Here is a 17,840-nt window from a genome sequence, read left to right as displayed (position 1 = left end):
TGGGAGAGAACTGCCCTACAAGGCTTCTCAGAGGCTAGCTGGGAGTGCTGCTTCAGCAGTTTCTCCCTGCAACAGGTATTCAGAGTTAGGGCAGAAGTGGGAGGGTGAGACATGAGAGAGACAATGGGTCCGGGTAGCTTCTGATGCCCAGCCAACTAGTAAACTAATTAAAACAATTTAAACTGTTAAGAAAATTTTTGTGGTTTTATTGTATCATGAGGCATTGAAACATCTGAACAAATCAATGTCTGGGCGGTGAGGCAGCTGCTTTCTCCTTCACTTCTTTGGGTTACTAGAGCAACTTGTCAGTAGATTAAAAAAAAAAAAAAAAAAAGGACAACCTTTTGCATTACTTAAGTCTTTCCAAGGCATGCGCTGGTACAACACAAACTTCTCCCGTCAGATGCAACTAGTCTAGCGTCCAAACATCATGCACAAAACCTCGGTGGCAGCAGCGCACTGCGCCCACTCCCACCGTGGCCCTGCTCATTTGTGCATGATATTTGGAGCATCTGGAGGAGTGGGAATAGTATTGGGAAGAGGAGGGAGGAGGAAACAGCGTGAGTGCCTAGCTGAGAGGAGGTCAGCCAAAGTTGTGCAGGGCGAGCCTGAACATGTCATTGGTGCAAACCCAAGCATCGTTGATGTTCTTTAATAGGAACATCTGGTGGAACCCCATGATGGGGTCTTCATCCGCCTGTGAGAAGAGAAAAGAGGATTCAGTAAGGGGATCAAGAAACAGGAAGGGAATTCAGTGGTAAGAGAACAGGGCAAAAAAATGTGGACTTTAGGATCAGGCCCTACTGTCCTGAACTCAAATCCCAGTATAGCCAAGGGGTACTTGTGAATGTGAATTGATGTAATGTATGAAACAATGCCCTGGGCACATGTAGGCCAACAATCAGCCACGCCTACTGCTATGTGTGCTTAAACTGCACAATAATTCACCCTTAGCTATAGCAAAGAGCAGAGGATGTACCTGCCTCCAAGCACATATCTCCAGACACGAGTGATCACAATTTTGAAACGAATCCCACAGTATTTACCAAGTAACTTGGAGTATCAAAAAAACTGCAAACAATCTTGAAAACAGGTTCATCATCCAATGATGTTTCCTGTCATGTAATAAACAGTATTTGAGATGAAAAAAAAAGGCAAGAAACCTGCAGCCAAACTGCAGAAAACTAGGATGAGACCTAGTTGAAATTGGCGCCTAGCTAACCAGCACTGTCTCTAACATCACCTGCTTTCTGGGAATTATCGTCATCAAGGAGGCCAATCAGTTGTTTGGGAGCTCCAAATTGGAAAGAATCACCAGGAAGAACCTGAAGCCGGTGGGAAGGAGCAGTGTTTACTACCTTTGCCTGAGAAAGTGAGCAATGAGCTCCCTATAGAGACCTCCTGAATTCTGTGCCTCTTCAGGCACAGGCACTGAGCAGGACATCCTGGACAGGCAGGAGAAACTGACAGGAAAGTTCAGGCCAGAAAGCAGGTGCCTCTGCATCCACTGCAGAGGCCCAGACCACCTACACACCCACTCTGGACTCAGGAAGCCCTGTCCCAGCTAGCCTAGAGAGAAAGAGCATGTGACGGTGTTATTGTAAGACACAAGCCCAGGCCAAGGGGCAGCCAATTTGTCCTGCTATTTTTGGGAAGAAGGGTGTTTTTGTAAACAGAATCTGGCTTTATTTATTTATTTATGTAGAGACAGAGTTTCACTCTTGTTGCCCAGGCTAGAGTGCAATGGTGCAATCTCAGCTCACCGCAACCTCCGCCTCCCGGGTTCAAGTGATTCTCCTGCTGCAGCCTCCCGAGTAGATGGGATTACAGTCATGTGCCACCACGCCTGGCTCATTTTGTATTTTTAGTAGAGACAGGGTTTCTCCATGTTGGTCAGGCTAGTCTCAAACTCCTGACCTCAGGTAATCTGCCTGCCTCGGCCTCCCAAAGTGCTGGGATTACAGGCATGAGCCACCATGCCCAGCCCAGAATCTGACTTTAATATGCTGACGCACAACAGGTCCTTGGAGAGTTCTTGGGGGGTCTGAGGGACCACAGGAAGTCTGAGAATAACAGGTCTTGAGAAGGAGAAAGGAAAATGCAAAGAGAAATAGGTGGCTCATGCCTATAATCCCAGCACTTTGGGAGGCCAAGGCAGGTGGACCATCTGAGGTCAGGAGTTCAAGACCAGCCTGGCCAACATGGTGAAACCCTGTCTCTACTAAAAATACAAAAAATTAGCTGGGCATGTTGGCGGGCAGCTGTAATTCCAGCTACTTGGGAAGCTGAGGCTGGAGAATTGCTTGAACTCAGGAGGCAGAAATGTAGTGAGCTGAGATTGTGCCACTGTATTCCAGCCTAAGCAACAACAGCGAGACTCCATCTCAAAAAAAAGACAAAAAAAAAAAAAAAACAGAAATAGGAGTTCCAGGAATCTGCTTTGCTCAGCAGGTGAGGAGCCAGCAGCCAGCCTGAGGACTGGTAGCAAGGGCTGCAGTAGTGGACTGCCTCTCCGCAGCAGGCTGGCCTGTCCACCTTGACCTTAGGGCAGAGTGGGAGCCTAGTGGCTTGGCACCCCAGTCCCATCCTGCTCCTATACTTCTCCCTTTTCCAGATAAAGGCTCTAGACCAGTGTCTGCCAATAGGACTTTCTGCAGTCACAAAAATGTTCTATATGGCTAGTACAACCAAAGAAGTACGTTTTATTTAATCTTAATTAATGTAACTTAAAAATTGCCACCTACATGTGGCTAATGGCTAGCATACTGAACTACACAGCTCTAGACAGTCACTTTGTCTGGGTGTCCCTAGATAAGCAGGTCACAACCACAGGGAAAGCAGGGGTACAAGACTCTCCTCTGCCTGCCCACCCCTCCCTACCACTGTGGCAGCACCATTACCTTAAGCTGGCCCACAACCATGCTGATGATGCAGCTATCTGGAGTGGGCTGATGGTCCTGCGCAGTGATGCTGTGCTGGATTTTCTGGAACGGAAGGCTCTGCAAGAGAGAGAGTGGGAGGTGGGAGAACCAAGGCCAGAAGGGGTGGGAAAGGAGCCACCTGCACCCTGGCTTTCATCCCTACTTACAGACAACTTCTCCACAATGGCAGCTTTCCCCTGGAACTGTTGTCCTTCCCACGTAAGGCATGATGCGTCAATCTGAAACAGGCACAGGAAACCCCAGGGTTGGGGCCTCAGAGTACAAGTATCTCTAAGGCCCTGGAAAGACTCTGAAAAGGGCCTTGATTGGAGAAGTGTGGCCACACTTCAGTTTCCCTGTCTAAAGAGGGAGACTGAGTATAGCCCCCAAACATTACACTATCAACATCTTCAATTATACCCCACTGACCCATGGGCCCAGGCTCTGAAAGACTATTTAATAAAATATACTTCCCATTTGTATTTAAGAAGTCATATGGCCTCTGATATGCATAGGCCCAGGAGGGCTATATGTGGCCTGAGCTCAGCCATCCTGCTGTGTGGTCAGTCAGTGTCAGTCCCAAAAGGTCATCAGAAATATGGCCAGGCACGGTGGCTCACGCCTGTAATCCCAGAACTTTGGGAAGCCAAGGTGGACGGATCACGAGGTCAGGACATCGGGACCAGCCTGACCAACATGGTGAAACCCCAGCTCTACTAAAAATACAAAAATTATCCAGGCATGGTGGCGCACGCTTGAAATCCCAGCTACTTAGGAGGCTGAGGCAGGAGAATTGCTCGAACCCAGGAGGCGGAGGTTTTAGTGCGCCGAAATTGCACCACTGCACTCCAGCCTGGGTGACAGAATGAGACTCCATCTCAAAAAAAAAAAAAAAGTCATCAGAAATAACTTGGAAAAATTCCACATTCATCACCCTCCAGGGCCCAGGCTGAGTTCCACTGTGGACTTTCTAGCTAGCCTTCTGGATACCCATGGGGTCAGGGAGAGATGGAGGCTGACAGGGCCTTCCAAGGCCTAGTCTGGGACCCTCCCTACCATCAAGAAGCAAAATCTCACATGTAACCCACTTAGCTTAGTTCCACCTCAAATCTTCCCTTCCACAGCCTTCAAGGGCAGAACTCAAAAGGGCCTCTGCTACTTACTAGCTGGACATTATTTCTCTGAGTCTTAGTTTCCTAACCTTCAAAGGGGTAATGTGCTGAGTATTATGAAATAATAAATATAAATTGTTCTTTTAGGACCTTGCTAACTCTCTTCTCTGGCTCAGGCCTGCTTTAAGAGATAATGAGGCCAGGTGCAGTGGCTCACACCTGTAATCCCAGCACTTTGGGAGGCCAAGGTGGGTGGATCACTTGAAGTCAGGTGTTCCAGACCAGCCTGGCCAACATGGTAAAACCCCGTCTCTTCTAAAAATACAAAAATTAGCTGGGCATGGTGGTGCGCACCTGTAACCCCAGCTACTTGGGAGGCTGAGGCATGAGAATTGCTTGAACCTGGGAGGCGGAGGATGCAGTGAGCCAAAATCGCCTGAATGCACTCCAGTCTAGGTGACAGAGTGAGACTCCATCTCAAAAAAAAAAAAAAAAAAAAAAGAGAGAGAGAGCGATAATGAGGCACAAGTGCCAGGATCTCAGGTCAGATCACTTCAAGTTTTCAAAAACTCTATGCAGGGCATGGTAACTCACACCTGTAATCCCAGCACTTTGGGAAGCCAAGGAAGGCAGATCACCTGAGGTCAGGAGTTGGAGACCAGCCCAGCCAACATGGTGAAATGTCACCTCTACTAAAAATACATAAATTAGGCGTAGCCGGGCGTGGTGGCTCATGCCTGTAATCCCAGCACTTTGGGAAGCTGAGGCGGGTGAATCACCTGAGGTCAGGAGATCAAGACCAGCCTGGCCAACATGGTGAAACCCTATCTCTACTAAAAAATACAAAAATTAGCCGGGCATGGCGACACATGCCCGTAGTCCCAGATACTTGGGAGGCTAAGACAGAATAGCTTGAACCCAGGAGATGGACATTGCAGTGAGCCAAGATTGCACCACTGCACTCCAGCCTGGGCGACAGAGTGAGACTGCATCTCAAGAAAAAAAAAAAAAAAATTAGGCTTGGTGGTACATGCCTGTAGTCTCAGCTACTCCTGAGGCTAGGCACAAGAATCGCTTGAACCCAGGAGGCAGAAGTTGCAGTGAACTGAGATCACCCCACTGCACTCCAGCCTTGGTGACAGAGTGAGACTCTGTCTCAAAAACAAACAAACAAACAAACAAAAAAACTCTACTATGATAATGACAATCAAATATCTGTGCTGGAATTGGTCTTCCACTAATAAGATTTATTTTTTCCAAAATTTCTGAATGGACGCTGACTTTCTGGAGACAGACACAGAAGACTGTGGACAGTCAGCCCAGTCAGGCTCTGAGACTGTGCCTGGATTACTCCTATCACCCCCATCCTGGGCTCACCTGCCTGATCAATCACATTTTTGTGACTGACTCTCAGGCAGAGTCAAGTACAATTAGTTCTTGGTGTATATGAACATCATTAAAAGAGCAGCAAACGCCGGGCGTGGTGGCTCACACCTGTAATCCCAGCACTTTGGGAGGCCAAGGTGGGTGGATCACGAGGTCAGGAGTTTGAGACCAGCCTGGCCAACATGGTGAAACCCCATCTCTACTAAAAACACAAAAAATTAACTGGCCATGGTGGCAGGCGCCTGTAATCCCAACTACTCGGGAGGCTGAGGCAGGAGAATCACTTGAACCCAGGAGGCGGAGGCTGCAGTGAGCTGAGATCGAGCTATTGCACTCCAGCCTGGCGAAAGAGCAAGACTCCATCTCCAAAAAAAAAAAGAAACAGCAGCCAGCAATGCCTGCATAGAAGGGTTTATGAAATGACCTATCAGCCTCCCTGGGCTAACCTCATTTGTTTCCCATGAGCATTCAGGAGCTTTGGATCCAAAAGGAAGCTGGACCCCAGGCCTCCAGGAGAGCTCAGCTTTGCACTGAGGATGCTCATGGCTGCTGCCTCCAGAGGGCACCATGAGCCCTAACCTCTGCCTGTCGCTGCCCAATCCAAAACCATGTTCCATGACAAGTGCTGGCCACATGGAATGGCAAGCCCAGAACACCCTGCCCAGAATAGCAGGATTCTCACTCTTGTGGGAGTTGACAAAAGGAAAAGTATAGAACAGGTAATTACTTGGGCCAAGCCTCAGACCCCTGTCCCATGGACAAAAGCTCAGATACAGAAGTGTAGCCAGTCCAGATAGGGCTACCAGAACTTGTGAACTGGACACACTGGCCCAACATCCAAATTGATCCCCTGGGGTCCTATTCTGGCCCTAGAGCTGGAAACTTACGTAAATTGCGCCTAGTTGGGTTCTATCATTATCAAATAACTGGTAGTAATGTTGAATGAAGCTGGATCCAATCTGCTCCCAAATTGGCTTGTCTCCCATTCTGGAGCGTCACCCGGCCTCACGGAGACCTGCAAGACCAATGAGACCAGGAGGGAAGCATTGGTACCACGAGAGTAGGTGACTGGCCACTGACCCCCACCCCTCACTGGCCTTCCTGGAGTCCTTTGCTGTTGCTGACATCTGTTCTCTCAGAGAACACGGACAGGCCCTGGGGAACTGGCAGGAGACCCCTCCCAAGCCAGACCAGTGCTGGGAGCCCAGAGGTAGACCAGACCCAGCCTTTCCTTTGAGTTCTTGGTTGATGAGACACATAGATGATCGGGTCATGGAGCACACAGGAGGGGTGCTGAGGGTGGATCTACAACAAAGAAAGGTCAAGGCAGGCCCTTGAAAGCCCAGCAAGGGGAGGGGCCTTATGGAAGGAGTTAAGCACTCCTCCAGTCTCTTTCCATGTAATCCTCTCAACAACCTGCAAGGTCAGAGTTATTGCTATTCTTCCCACTTTACGGCCAAGAACTGATACCTGTGTGTGTGTGTGTGTGTGTACTATTTTGTACTACAGCCCTCAGGCCCCCAACACTGTCCCAGGGCTACGCTGACAGATGGAAGACCCAGTGAGGACGGGGGGAGATTCTCAAGGCCCCTCCTTTTTTTTTTTTGAGACAGAGTTTCACTCTTGTTGCCCAGGCTGGAGTGCAATGGCGTCATCTTGGCTCACTGCAACCTCCGCTCCCCGGGCTCAAGTGATTCTCTTGCCTCAGACTCCGGAGTAGCTGGGATTACAGGCGCCCGCCAACACACCCAGCTAATTTGTATTTTTAGTAGAAATGGGATTCACCACGTTGGCCAGGCTGGTCTCGAACTCCAGACTGCAGGTGATCCACCCGCCTTGGCCTCCCAAAGTTCTGGGGTTACAGGCGTGAGCCACTGTGCCCAGCCAAGGCCCCTCTTCTCCCAAAAACAGCAAGTGATCCCTTAGTCTCATGGGGGTAGTTTACTTCCCCGAGGCCAGGTGATATGACCTGGCCCTTTCTAGGATATTTCTTCATTGATGGGAGTGACTCCTACTCACTTCAGAGCTGGGGACGTGAGTTCAAGGATCAGAGGGAAAGCTGAGGATTGTGTGAAGCAGGGATGGAGGCTGTGAAGGGAAACGTGTCATCGCTTCATATCCTCTCATGCCAGCATTGCTTTTACCCTAAGGAGCTGTCTCTCTTGGGTCTCTGAGAGGGAGGGGAAGCCCCCTCCCAACTAGAGACCATAGCTGTAAGGATACTGGATGGAAAACCCAAGCCCCAGATGGGAGAGCCGCTTGGGCTTTGCTAGGCCCCTTCCAAGTAGGGAAGCCCACATCTTGCTGCAGATCCCCTGACTGCAGACCCATGTGTTGTTCTGTGGATGGCCCCAGCTGTAGAGGAGCCCACCCCCTCTGTCCTGATAATAGGACTCTGAACCAAAACAGTGAGGAGGTGGGTTCCACCCCAGCAGACAAGCATTCACAATGGTGGGATCTGATGCAAGTCACTGCCGTTCTTAGGGCCTCAGCCTCCTCCACTGTAAGATGGGGATGGCAACCTGACAGTGCTGGTGGTTGTGAAGCTTCTCTAAGGGAACATGATAAAGCCCTCAGCTCAACATGGTAAGTGCTAGCTCACTCCAGTCCCTGTGACCTCGCCCAAAGCCAGAGGAGCCAGCGGGGAGGAATCGTGTAGGGAAAGAGTGACAACGCAGCCAATCCTCCACTCTGTGACCAAGACTCAAGCCAATGAGGGATGAGGAAGCTAAGCCAGCTTTATTTTAGGTCCCCTAGGAGGTAGTGGCACTAAAAATAGTAGCTCAGTGCTGGGATGACTAAGAAATGTCCAGGAAAATCTAAAGCAAGCAGGGGAGAAAGCTTGGATCCAGTCACGCCTGCCACACAGGAACACAAGGTGTGTCCTAGTTCACACTCTGCCAAGAAAAAAATCAACAAGTGGGGGAAGCACAGGACCATCATCTAGTCTTCGCTGTGGTCTTGGTCACATTTCCAAGGGGTCAGACGCTGGCTGTACTCACACACAAACTTAGAGGACCTAAGGCAGAGCACAGCTCCCGCCTCTGGCATTTCTGCCCCGTCCACCCTGGTACTTGCTATGCTTAGTCACTCAATGTGCCCTGACCCTGCTGCAGCTTCCAAGATACCATACCCAGTGCCTAAGAGATCTGAGGGTAGGGGAAAAGCTGGAGGAATGGATAAGGGCCATGTCTCCTTCTACCCTTGGCTCACAGCAAAGTTGGGCAGTCCTCAGAAAGGGTATGCCAACCAGAAGAAACAGCACTAGCAAATGTCTCGGGGCATGAAAAGGGTCTCGCTCTGTCCCCCGGTCAGGGTACAGTGATGCCATCTCATTTCCCTGTAGCCTCAACCTCCAGGACTCAAGCAATCCTCCCACTTCATCCTCCCAAGAAGCTGAGACTCCAGGCAAGCACCACCAAGTCTGGCTGCTTTTTCTGTTTTCTGTAGAGACCGGGCTTCACCATATTGCTCAGGCTGGTCTCAAACTCCAGAGCTCAAGTGATCCGCCCAGCTTGGCCTCCCAAAGTGCTGGTATTACAGGCGTGCACCACCATGCCCGGTCCGTGATAACTTTCTGATACAAAAACTCCTTGACTGAAGTAGTGGTAGAAGGAAATGGGGTGGAGGGATAAAGGAAGACAAAGACCCTTTGGCCTGGTAGGGCAGAGAAGAGTGGGGAAGAGTAAGCTCTGAGGAATAGGACAGATCAGGGGCTCGCAGAAAATGAGAAGGAACCTTCAAAACTATGTGGATTGCGGCTTGCTTCACCGTCTTGTGTTTATTTCCACGTAGTGATCACAATAGCCACATAGTCAGAATCCACTGTCATCCAGTGATGTCGCTGGGTCTTGCCCTAAGCTCATCTGGTACATCAGTGCTGACACTGGGTCCTCTGGTCAAGGCCCGTCTCTTTTTTCTGCTAACTCTGCATCCCTGAGCTCTAAACCACAAAGCTGACCATGCTCCTCCCCTACAACACTCTTGCTTTTGGCTTAAAGGCCAAACTCCCTAAGCTCCACAGGTGGCCACCCACTCTCATCCCCATCTCCCTAGCCATTCCCTCCTACCTCGATCCAGCTACATACAGACACAACAGAACCTACTGAGAGCCTGCTCACCGTGTTTTGTACACAGGAAAGTCCCCTTCTGCGATCCCCACCCTTCCAACGGGAGGCAACACTCTTGAGTCCAAAAAAAGAAGCAAGAGTGCAGAGCCCCCATCCTATCCCCATGCAGCATGAGGGAGGGGTCCAGGCCAGGCTGGAAGATGTTCCCCAGAATAGCCAGCAAGCTCTGATCTTGTTTCTAACACATTTACTGTGCAAGTAACAGGCTGCAAAGAAACAAAAAAGCCTGGGCTCAGAGGCAGCCTCACATTAGACTGGGGACTGACCACCATGACAGCTTCTCCTACAGCTCTTGTGTGAGGGCCGCTGACCACACCATCTCCTGCTTCACCCCAACAGTCCGCAGGCTGACTGAGGCCAGGCTCCTTGAGGAGCAGAAAAGACTCTGATGACCTCTCACCTACTGAACACCAGCCTTCACTGACCCTTAGGTCTCTGTGAGTGCAAAGACTCTCTAAGAATGTCTCAGAAACTGTGGCCCTCTCCCAACACATCTGCACAGAGGTAGACATGCCCCAGCCTTGTGAATAATTTTCAGCTGTTCAGCCATAGATCCCAGGTTAAAACTTCTGACCCAGGAGATCCCGTTAGACAACAGAAAAACTCCATTTTTATCTTCCAATTTTAAGTGTTTCCAAGAACAAAACTCAAAATAACAGTGTCTGGCTGTGAACACTTCATTTTCACTAATGCATATTAGGCACAGAAATGTGCAAAGAGCTTATGTGCACTTGTTTGCAACCACACCCTGTGAGTCAACGCCCTTGTTAGAGATGACCAAAAGGAGATTCAGGGAGGTTAGCCAACTCCAACTTGCTCTAGGTCAGCAGCTGATAGGTGGTGGAATTGGACTGACCAGATTTGGAGGCCTCTCCAGAGTCAGGACTCCTAGTGACAACTTGGGCCTGCAGACAAAAACAGACTACATCAGTGAGAGCACTCCTCTGAGCCTGGCTCTCTCATAAAGGGGCAAGGCAGTCCTGAACCAGGGCTTCCACCTCCAAACAAAGGCCTCATCAAACCCAGAGTCCAAACAACAGGAGGTTTCATGGAGGATAACGTCAGCTTTCTCAAACCTTCGAAGTCACAACCCTGTTCTACCATCTCAGCAAAGCAGACAGAGCAGAGATCCTAGCCTGAGGCAGGAGAGTGATCGGGAAGACGATGTCACTCCTTCCAGACTGGCACACAGAAAGATTCTCATGTGTCTGCTGAAGCCCACAGGGAATGCCAGCAGATTTGCATGGCCTGCAGTGAGGGCCCCAAAATCGGTACCAGTCGTGGCTATCCTCCACACATGCTATCACAGAGGCCAAAAACACAGCCCTGAAGCACAGCCTGGAAAGGACTCCTCCCACAGGGAAACTGATAGCCAACATGGCTTAAACCCCTCAGGCCCAGGGCTGGGCATGGTAGCTCACATATGTAATCTCAGCACTTTGGGAGGCCCAAGCAGGAGGATCACTTGAGTCCAGGAGTTCCAGACCGGCCTCAGCAACAAAGCCCCATATCTACAAAAAATTTTAAAAATTAGCCGGGCATGGTGGTTCACTCCTGTAGTCTCAGCTACTGGGGAGGCTGAGGTGGGAGGATCACCTGAGCCTGGGACGTCCAGGCTACAGTGAGCTGTGAACTTACCACTGCAATCCACCCTGAGTGACAGTGCAAGACTCTGCCTCAGAACAAACAAAAAGGCTGGGCATGGTGGCTCACACCTGTAATTCCAGCACTTTGGGAGGCGAGGTGGGCGGACCATGAGGTCAGGAGATCAAGACCATCCTGGCTAACATGGTGAAACCCCGTCTCTACTAAAAATACAAAAAATTAGCTGGGCGTGGTGGTGGACACCTGTAGTCCCAGCTACTCGGGAGGCTGAGGCAGGAGAATGACGTGAACCCAGGAGGCGGAGATTGCAGTGAGTGGAGATTGCGCCACTGCACTCCAGCCTCGGCAACAGAGCCAGACTCCATCTCAAAAACTAACAAACAAAAAAAAAACAAAAAAAAACCCAATAAATTAGCTGGCCGCGGTGGTGTACACCTGTAATCCTAGCTACCCCGGAGGCTGAGGCAGAATTGCTTGAACCCGGGAGGTGGAGGCTGCAGTGAGCTGAGAACGCCCCACTGCATTCCAGCCTGGGTGACAGAGCGAGGCTCCATCTCAGGAAAAAAAAAAAAAAAAAAAAAAGGCTGGTGCAGTAGCTCACGCCTATAATCTCAACATTTTGGGAGGCTAAGGCGGGTGGATCACCTGAGGTCAGGAGTTCCAGACCAGCCTGGGCAACATGGTGAAACCCCATCTCTACTAAAAATACAAAAATCAGGCCAGGCGCGGTGGCTCACGCCTGTAATCCCAGCACTTTGGGAGGCCAAGGTGGGCGGATCACCTGAGGTAGAGAGTTCCAGACAAGCCTGGCCAACATAGGGAAACCCCATCTCTACTAAAAATACAAAAAATTAGCTGGGCGCGGTGGCAGCTAATTTTTCCCTGTAATCCCAGCTACTCGGGAGGCTGAGGCAGGAGAATCGCTTGAACCCGGGAGGCAGAGGTTGTGGTGAACCGAGATTGTGTCATTGCACTCCAGCCTGGGCAACAAAAGCAAAATTCCATCTCAAAAAAAAAAAAAAAAAAAAATCATCAGCTGGGTGTGGTGGCATGCACCTGTAATCCCGGCTACTTGGGAGGCTAAGGCAGGAGAACTGCTTGAACCCAAGAGGTGGAGGTTGCAGTGTGCCGAGAACACCCCACTGCACTGCAGCCTGGGCAACAGAGTGAGACTCCATCTCAACAAACAAAAACCCTTGCAGCCAGAGTGTAAAAAGTGTCTTGCGGGTGCGGTGGCTCACACTTGTAATCATGACTGTAATCCCTCGGACACTTTGGGAGTCCAAGGCAGGAGGACTGCTTAAGCCCAGCAGTTCAAGACCAGCCTAGACAACATGGTGAGACCTCATGTCTACAGGAAAAAAAAAAAAAAAAAAAAGCTGCGCATAGTGGAATATGCCTGTAGCCCCAGTTACTCGGGAGGCTGAGGTGGGAGGATGGCTTGAGCGAGGGAGGTCCAGACTGGGCAACACAGTGAGACCTTGTCTCAAAAAAAAAAAGTGTCCTGAAGGCAGAGCAACAGCTACCAGACAGGAAGACACTGCTGGATGTCAGTCCTTCAGGAAGTCCCCCAGTGATTTTATGGTCTGAGGAGGGGTGCCACTATGTATTCTGTCCCATGGCACCTGTAACAAAGTCTCAACCACTTATCCTGTCCTAGGTGACCTGGCCCTCCTGGCTGTCCAACCTCATCTCTTGCCACTCCCTCCCCTCCTCTACAGTTGCACCAGGCACTTTCCTCTATCTGGAACATGCTAAGTCTGTTCTCATCGCAGGGCTTTGCAACTGCTGCTCCTTCTATCTGGACCACTCTACTTCCTAGATCTTCGTGTGTCACATATGTGCCAGCTCGAATGTCACCTCCTCATTCACACCTTCCCTGATCACTCGGTCTAAAGTAGCTATCTAGTGGCCAGGTACAGTGGCTCACGCCTGTAATCCCAGCACTTTGGGAGGCTGAGTGGGCAGATCACTTGAGGTCAGGAGTTCGAGACCAGCCTGGCCAACATGGCGAAACCCCGTCTCTACTAAAAATACAAAAATTAGCCAGAAATGGTGGCATGCGCCTATAGTTCCAGCTACTCGGGAGGCTGAGGTGGTAGAATCACTTGAACCAGGGAGGCGAAGATTGTAGTGAGCCGAGATCATGCCACCGCACTACAGCCTGGGCGAGAGTGAGATTCGGTCTCAATTAAAATAAATAAATAAATAATAAAGTAGCTGTCTAGTTACCCATTTTGCCTCCTGTATTGTTTTCTTAGCACTTATCACTGCATGACATTGTCACATTTTGGTATTTGTTTACAGTCTATCTCCCTGACAAAGCACCCCTAGTCATCCCTGTTCCCATGGTACCTGGCCCAGCCCTCAATAACTATTTGTCCACTAAGTGCATGAGTGTGTCAGAGCCTGGGCTGAGAGGCCAGCCCTTCTTCTCTGGAGGAGGAGTGAGTTCTGGGCAAACTCCACTGAAGTGGCCTACTGACCCACTTCCCCTCCACCCACACCTTCTGTCCAAGCTGTGAGGAAACAATTATTTGTTGTCCACCCAGCTATCTGTCTATGGCATGTGGCAATTGGGGCTTGGCCCCAATACTCTCTCATTCCCAAGGTCCTAGTGAGAGACAGCTGTGGCTGAACAGCAGGCACAGCCACACCCTCAAAGACCTGGCCTCTAGCCTGCTCCACTTCTCCCTTGTTATGTGACCCTTTGACTCTGTCCCATCATTAGTAATTGTAGGATGTTAGGAGGTAATGAATGGGGTATGGAGCAGGACCCAGCTGTAAGGAGTTAGTATGGGTTCCTAGGTGAATGAATACTAGGTCAACAGCTAGGAAGAAGGTAGGTATCTCGCCCACACCATGGAGTAGGCCTAGAACCAGGAATGGAACCTGCCTGGCCCGCCACTCCCCTGCCTGAAGGATGGAGTGAAATCAGCCCAGATGGCTGGCCAGGACAGAATCCTTTCCTGGGGCTGTCACCTGAGGTCTAGGTGCTCACAGCACCCTAAGGGCCCCTTCCTCCTCTTCTGCCTGCAGGGAGGGTTCTAGAGCCACTGGGCTTCCCTGACTGGCCCAGCTGAATCCTGAGACCTGCATTCTGGTCTCTGCTCTGCACTTACTCCCTATGTAACCTCCCTTTCCCCAGTGACTCAAAAGACCTCTGGGGCCCCATTCCTTCTACACAGCTCCCATCCGTGAACTGAGCCTCAGGGCATGAACTTGATGGTCAGGTAAACATGGACTTGGCTCCCCTAATGGGGCTTGAGACCCCTAAGTGACCACTCCTGTGGCCTGGCCAACACTGTTGTGACACGCTGAGACTGAGAAGAGCAGGGAATAAAGGGATGACCATGGCATCCACAGGGTGGTGGAGGGAACACCTGCTGTGAGTCAAACACTTCTGTGTTCTCTCACTTGAGTCTCACAACAAGCCCTGTGAAGCTGGTATGATTATCTTCACTTTATAGACAAGGAAACAAAGACTCCAAGAAGTTAAGAAAGAATTTAAGACCACAAAAGGCCACTGGCATAGCCAGCATTAGAATGTCCACAAAACTGGCCGAGATGGGGCTGGGCACAGTGGCTCACGCCTGTAAATCCAGCACTTTGGGAGGCCAAGGCAAGTGGATCACCTAAGGTCAGGAGTTTGAGACCAGCCTGGCCAACATGATGAAACCTCATCCCTATTAAAAATACAAAAAATTGGCCATGTGTGGTGGCAGGTGCCTGTAATCCCCGAGGCAGGATAATTGCTGGAACCCAGGAGGCAGAGGTTGCAGTGAGCCAGGATCACACCACTGCACTCCAGCCCGGGCAACGAGAGCGAAACTCCGACTCACAACGGAAAAAAAAAAAACAAAAAAAAACTGGGCCGGGCATGGTGGCTAACGCCTGTAATCCCAGCACTTTGGGAGGCCGAGGCAGGTGGATCACGAAGTCAGGAGTTCAAGACCAGCCTGGCCAAGATGGTGAAACCCTGTCTCTATTAGAAGTATAAAAATTCGCCAGGCATGGTGGTGGGTGCCTGTAATCCCAGCTACTCAGGAGGCTGAGGCAGAGAATTGCTTGAACCTGGGAGGTGGAGGTTGCAGTGAGCTGAGATCACACCACAGCACTCCAGCCTAGGCGACAGATCGAGACTGTCTCAAAAAAAAAAAAACAAACAAAAAAACAAAAAAAACTGGCTGAGATGCAAACAGCTGAGAGCCAATGTGGAGTAGCAGAAAGCACCTAAGTGACAAAATCAGGTGGCACAAGAACATGTCCATACACCTGTCTACCTTCTTCAGGGACATCCAGATTGGCCACATCGTAACAGTGGGTGAGTGCCGGTCCCTGAGCAAGACAGTGAGCTTCAACATGCTCAAGGTCACCAAGGCCACTGGCACCAAGAAGCAGTTCCAGAAGTTCTGAGGCTGGACATCTGCCCACTCCCCACAATGAAATAAAGTTATTCTCATTTCCCCCATCCCACCCCCAAAAAAATCGGGTGGCAAGGAATGCAGCCCAGGCCTTGTCTTCCCCTATGAAATCAGCAAGCTCCATGAGCCTCAGAATGGACGAACCTGAGCACCTACTCAGCAGGTCAAAGCAGCTTTACACCTTAGGACAACTAAGAATTTGCATTCTCCTAGTCCTGAAACCACCTGCAAGTGGAACCAGTATCTCCACACAGAGCTCCTTCCTGGGGCAGCAAGCTTTCCAGTTTCTGCCCTCGGGAGACCCACTGGCTCTGATGGAATCATTCGAGGCTTTAAGAAACAAACATTCCAAAATTCCCCCAGTTTACTGAGGACACTCCAGCCTAGGCGACAGAGGGCAAACAGCCCTCAGTTCCCAGGTACCCCAGAAACCCCTCTTTCATGAGGGTTCCCCATCCCCATAGCAGCCCTGTCTCCAGCCTGGGGGCTTAGGGAGCTGGCACACAGCAGGTACAGCAACAAATGAGTAACGCCAAAGACAATGAAAAGAAGTTCTTAGCCACTGGTCAGCCAGCAGCAGGAGCTCTGTGGCCCCTAGGCAGGCTACCCTGGGCCTCGTGTCCCTCTCCCTTGGCCACTAAGACACGCTCCCAGCCAAACCCAGACCCAAGCAAAGCATTCTGCCCAGGAGGGCACACTCCAGCTGACAGGGTGAGGAAAAAGAGAGTGAATAATATCACATGGCCTAAGTCACTCCAAGGATAATCCATACGTTGCTGGCTCCCAGAGGGAGGGACTCAAGAATTCCTGCCATATATGATCAAAGGAAGAGAGAATCACAGAATCTCAAAGCCAGGAAAGGGATAGCCAACTCAAACTGAACTGCAAACACACAAACATCATTCTCAAATGCCTTATCAAAACATTAATTAAAAAAAAAAAAAAAAACCCAGCACCCAGCACAAGGTTCGGCTCAACCTCAGCTTACAGAAATCCTGCCCGACTTTTTTTTTTTTTAAAGACAGAGATCTCCCTTTGTTGCCCAGGCTGGAGTGCAGTGGCGCAATCTTGGCTCACCGCAACCTCCGCCTCCCAGATTCAAGCAATTCTCTTGCCTCCCGTGTAGCTGGGATTACAGGTACCTGCCACCATGCCCGGCTAATTTTTTGGAATCTTAGTAGAGACAGGGTTTTGCCATATTGGCCAGGTTGGTCTCAAACTCCTGACCTCAGATGATCCACCCACCTTGGCCTCCCAAAGTGCTGGGATTACAGGTGTGAGCCTCCGTGCCCAACCAAGAAATCATGCCCAACTTTCAATGTCTATTTTATGGAAAACTTTCTGGATTCACTCCCCTTGCCCCAAAAGGACTATTCCTCTGTCCTGGAGGCCTGAACGAAAATGGTCTGAATTGGATTCTAAAACAAGCACTATTGGTATTTCCAAAGTCCCTGCTGTCTCCTGTTTCCCTCTGTAAGCCCCCAGGCAAGGGCCATCTGCTGAAGGAACATCCAAGGAGCCTCCCTGACCAGGTCTGCTGAACCTCCCCGCTCTGTGGAGAATTCCTGTCTGGCGCCTCGGAAGATGACGATGGGTACCACCACAGGAACAACTATTGGGCACTTAAAGTGACCATAAGAGGGTCTCAGTGAAAGGAGCAGAAGCCACAAACCCATGCTCCAGGCAGGGGACTAGAAGGCCTCGCACAGTCCAGGCACTCAGTGGCTCACGCCTGTAATCCCAGCATTCTGGGAGGCTGAGGGGGGCAGACCAAGAGTTCAAGAGATCAAAATTATCCTAGCCAACATGGTGAAACCCCATCTTTACTAAAAATACAAAATTTAGCTGGGCGTGGTGGCACATGCCTGTAGTCCCAGCTACTCGAGAGGCTGAGGCAGGAGAATCGCTTGAACCCGGAAGGCGGAGGCTGCAGTGAGCTGAGATCGTGCCACTGCACTCTAGCCTAGGTGACAGAGCGAGACTCCATCTCAAAAAGAAGGCCACGCCGGATCACGAGGTCAGGAGATCGAGACCACGGTGAAACCCCGTCTCTACTAAAAATACAAAAAATTAGCCGGGCGTGGTGGCGGGCGCCTGAAGTCCCAGCTACTCAGAGAGGCTGAGGCAGGAGAATGGCATGAACCCAGGAGGCGGAGTTTGCAGTGAGCCAAGATCGCGCCACTGCACTCCAGCCTGGGTGACAGAGCGAGACTCCGTCTCAAAAAATAATAATAATAAAATAAAAAGAAAGAAAGAAAGAAA

The 17,840-nt window shown here is 50.4% G+C and overlaps 1 protein-coding gene across 3 annotated transcripts in view; it reads right to left on the bottom strand.

Moving 5' to 3' along the window:
- Positions 1-183: 183 nt before the first annotated feature.
- The window catches only part of LOC116464050 (nuclear transport factor 2), a 24,351-nt gene continuing 6,694 nt past the window's right edge, over positions 184-17,840 (bottom strand). For 2 of the 3 annotated variants that reach the window (XM_032147318.2, XM_032147319.2), the window contains exons 2-5: positions 6,307-6,434; positions 3,089-3,160; positions 2,901-2,999; positions 184-697 (exon numbers count right to left, since the gene is read on the bottom strand). In XM_032147318.2, coding sequence (XP_032003209.1) covers positions 584-697; positions 2,901-2,999; positions 3,089-3,160; positions 6,307-6,405 — 384 coding nt within the window. In that variant the 5' untranslated portion in view covers positions 6,406-6,434 and the 3' untranslated portion in view covers positions 184-583. The remainder of the gene's footprint in view (positions 698-2,900; positions 3,000-3,088; positions 3,161-6,306; positions 6,435-17,840) is intronic. The other variant, XM_058434959.1, reaches the window with a different exon arrangement.

The sequence above is a fragment of the Hylobates moloch genome, unplaced genomic scaffold (genome assembly GCF_009828535.3).
Source record: "Hylobates moloch isolate HMO894 unplaced genomic scaffold, HMol_V3 SCAFFOLD_146, whole genome shotgun sequence".
Taxonomy (NCBI): Eukaryota; Metazoa; Chordata; class Mammalia; order Primates; family Hylobatidae; genus Hylobates; species Hylobates moloch.
Note: the sequence above shows the minus strand (reverse complement) of the source record. Positions and strands in the feature narration are given on the sequence as shown.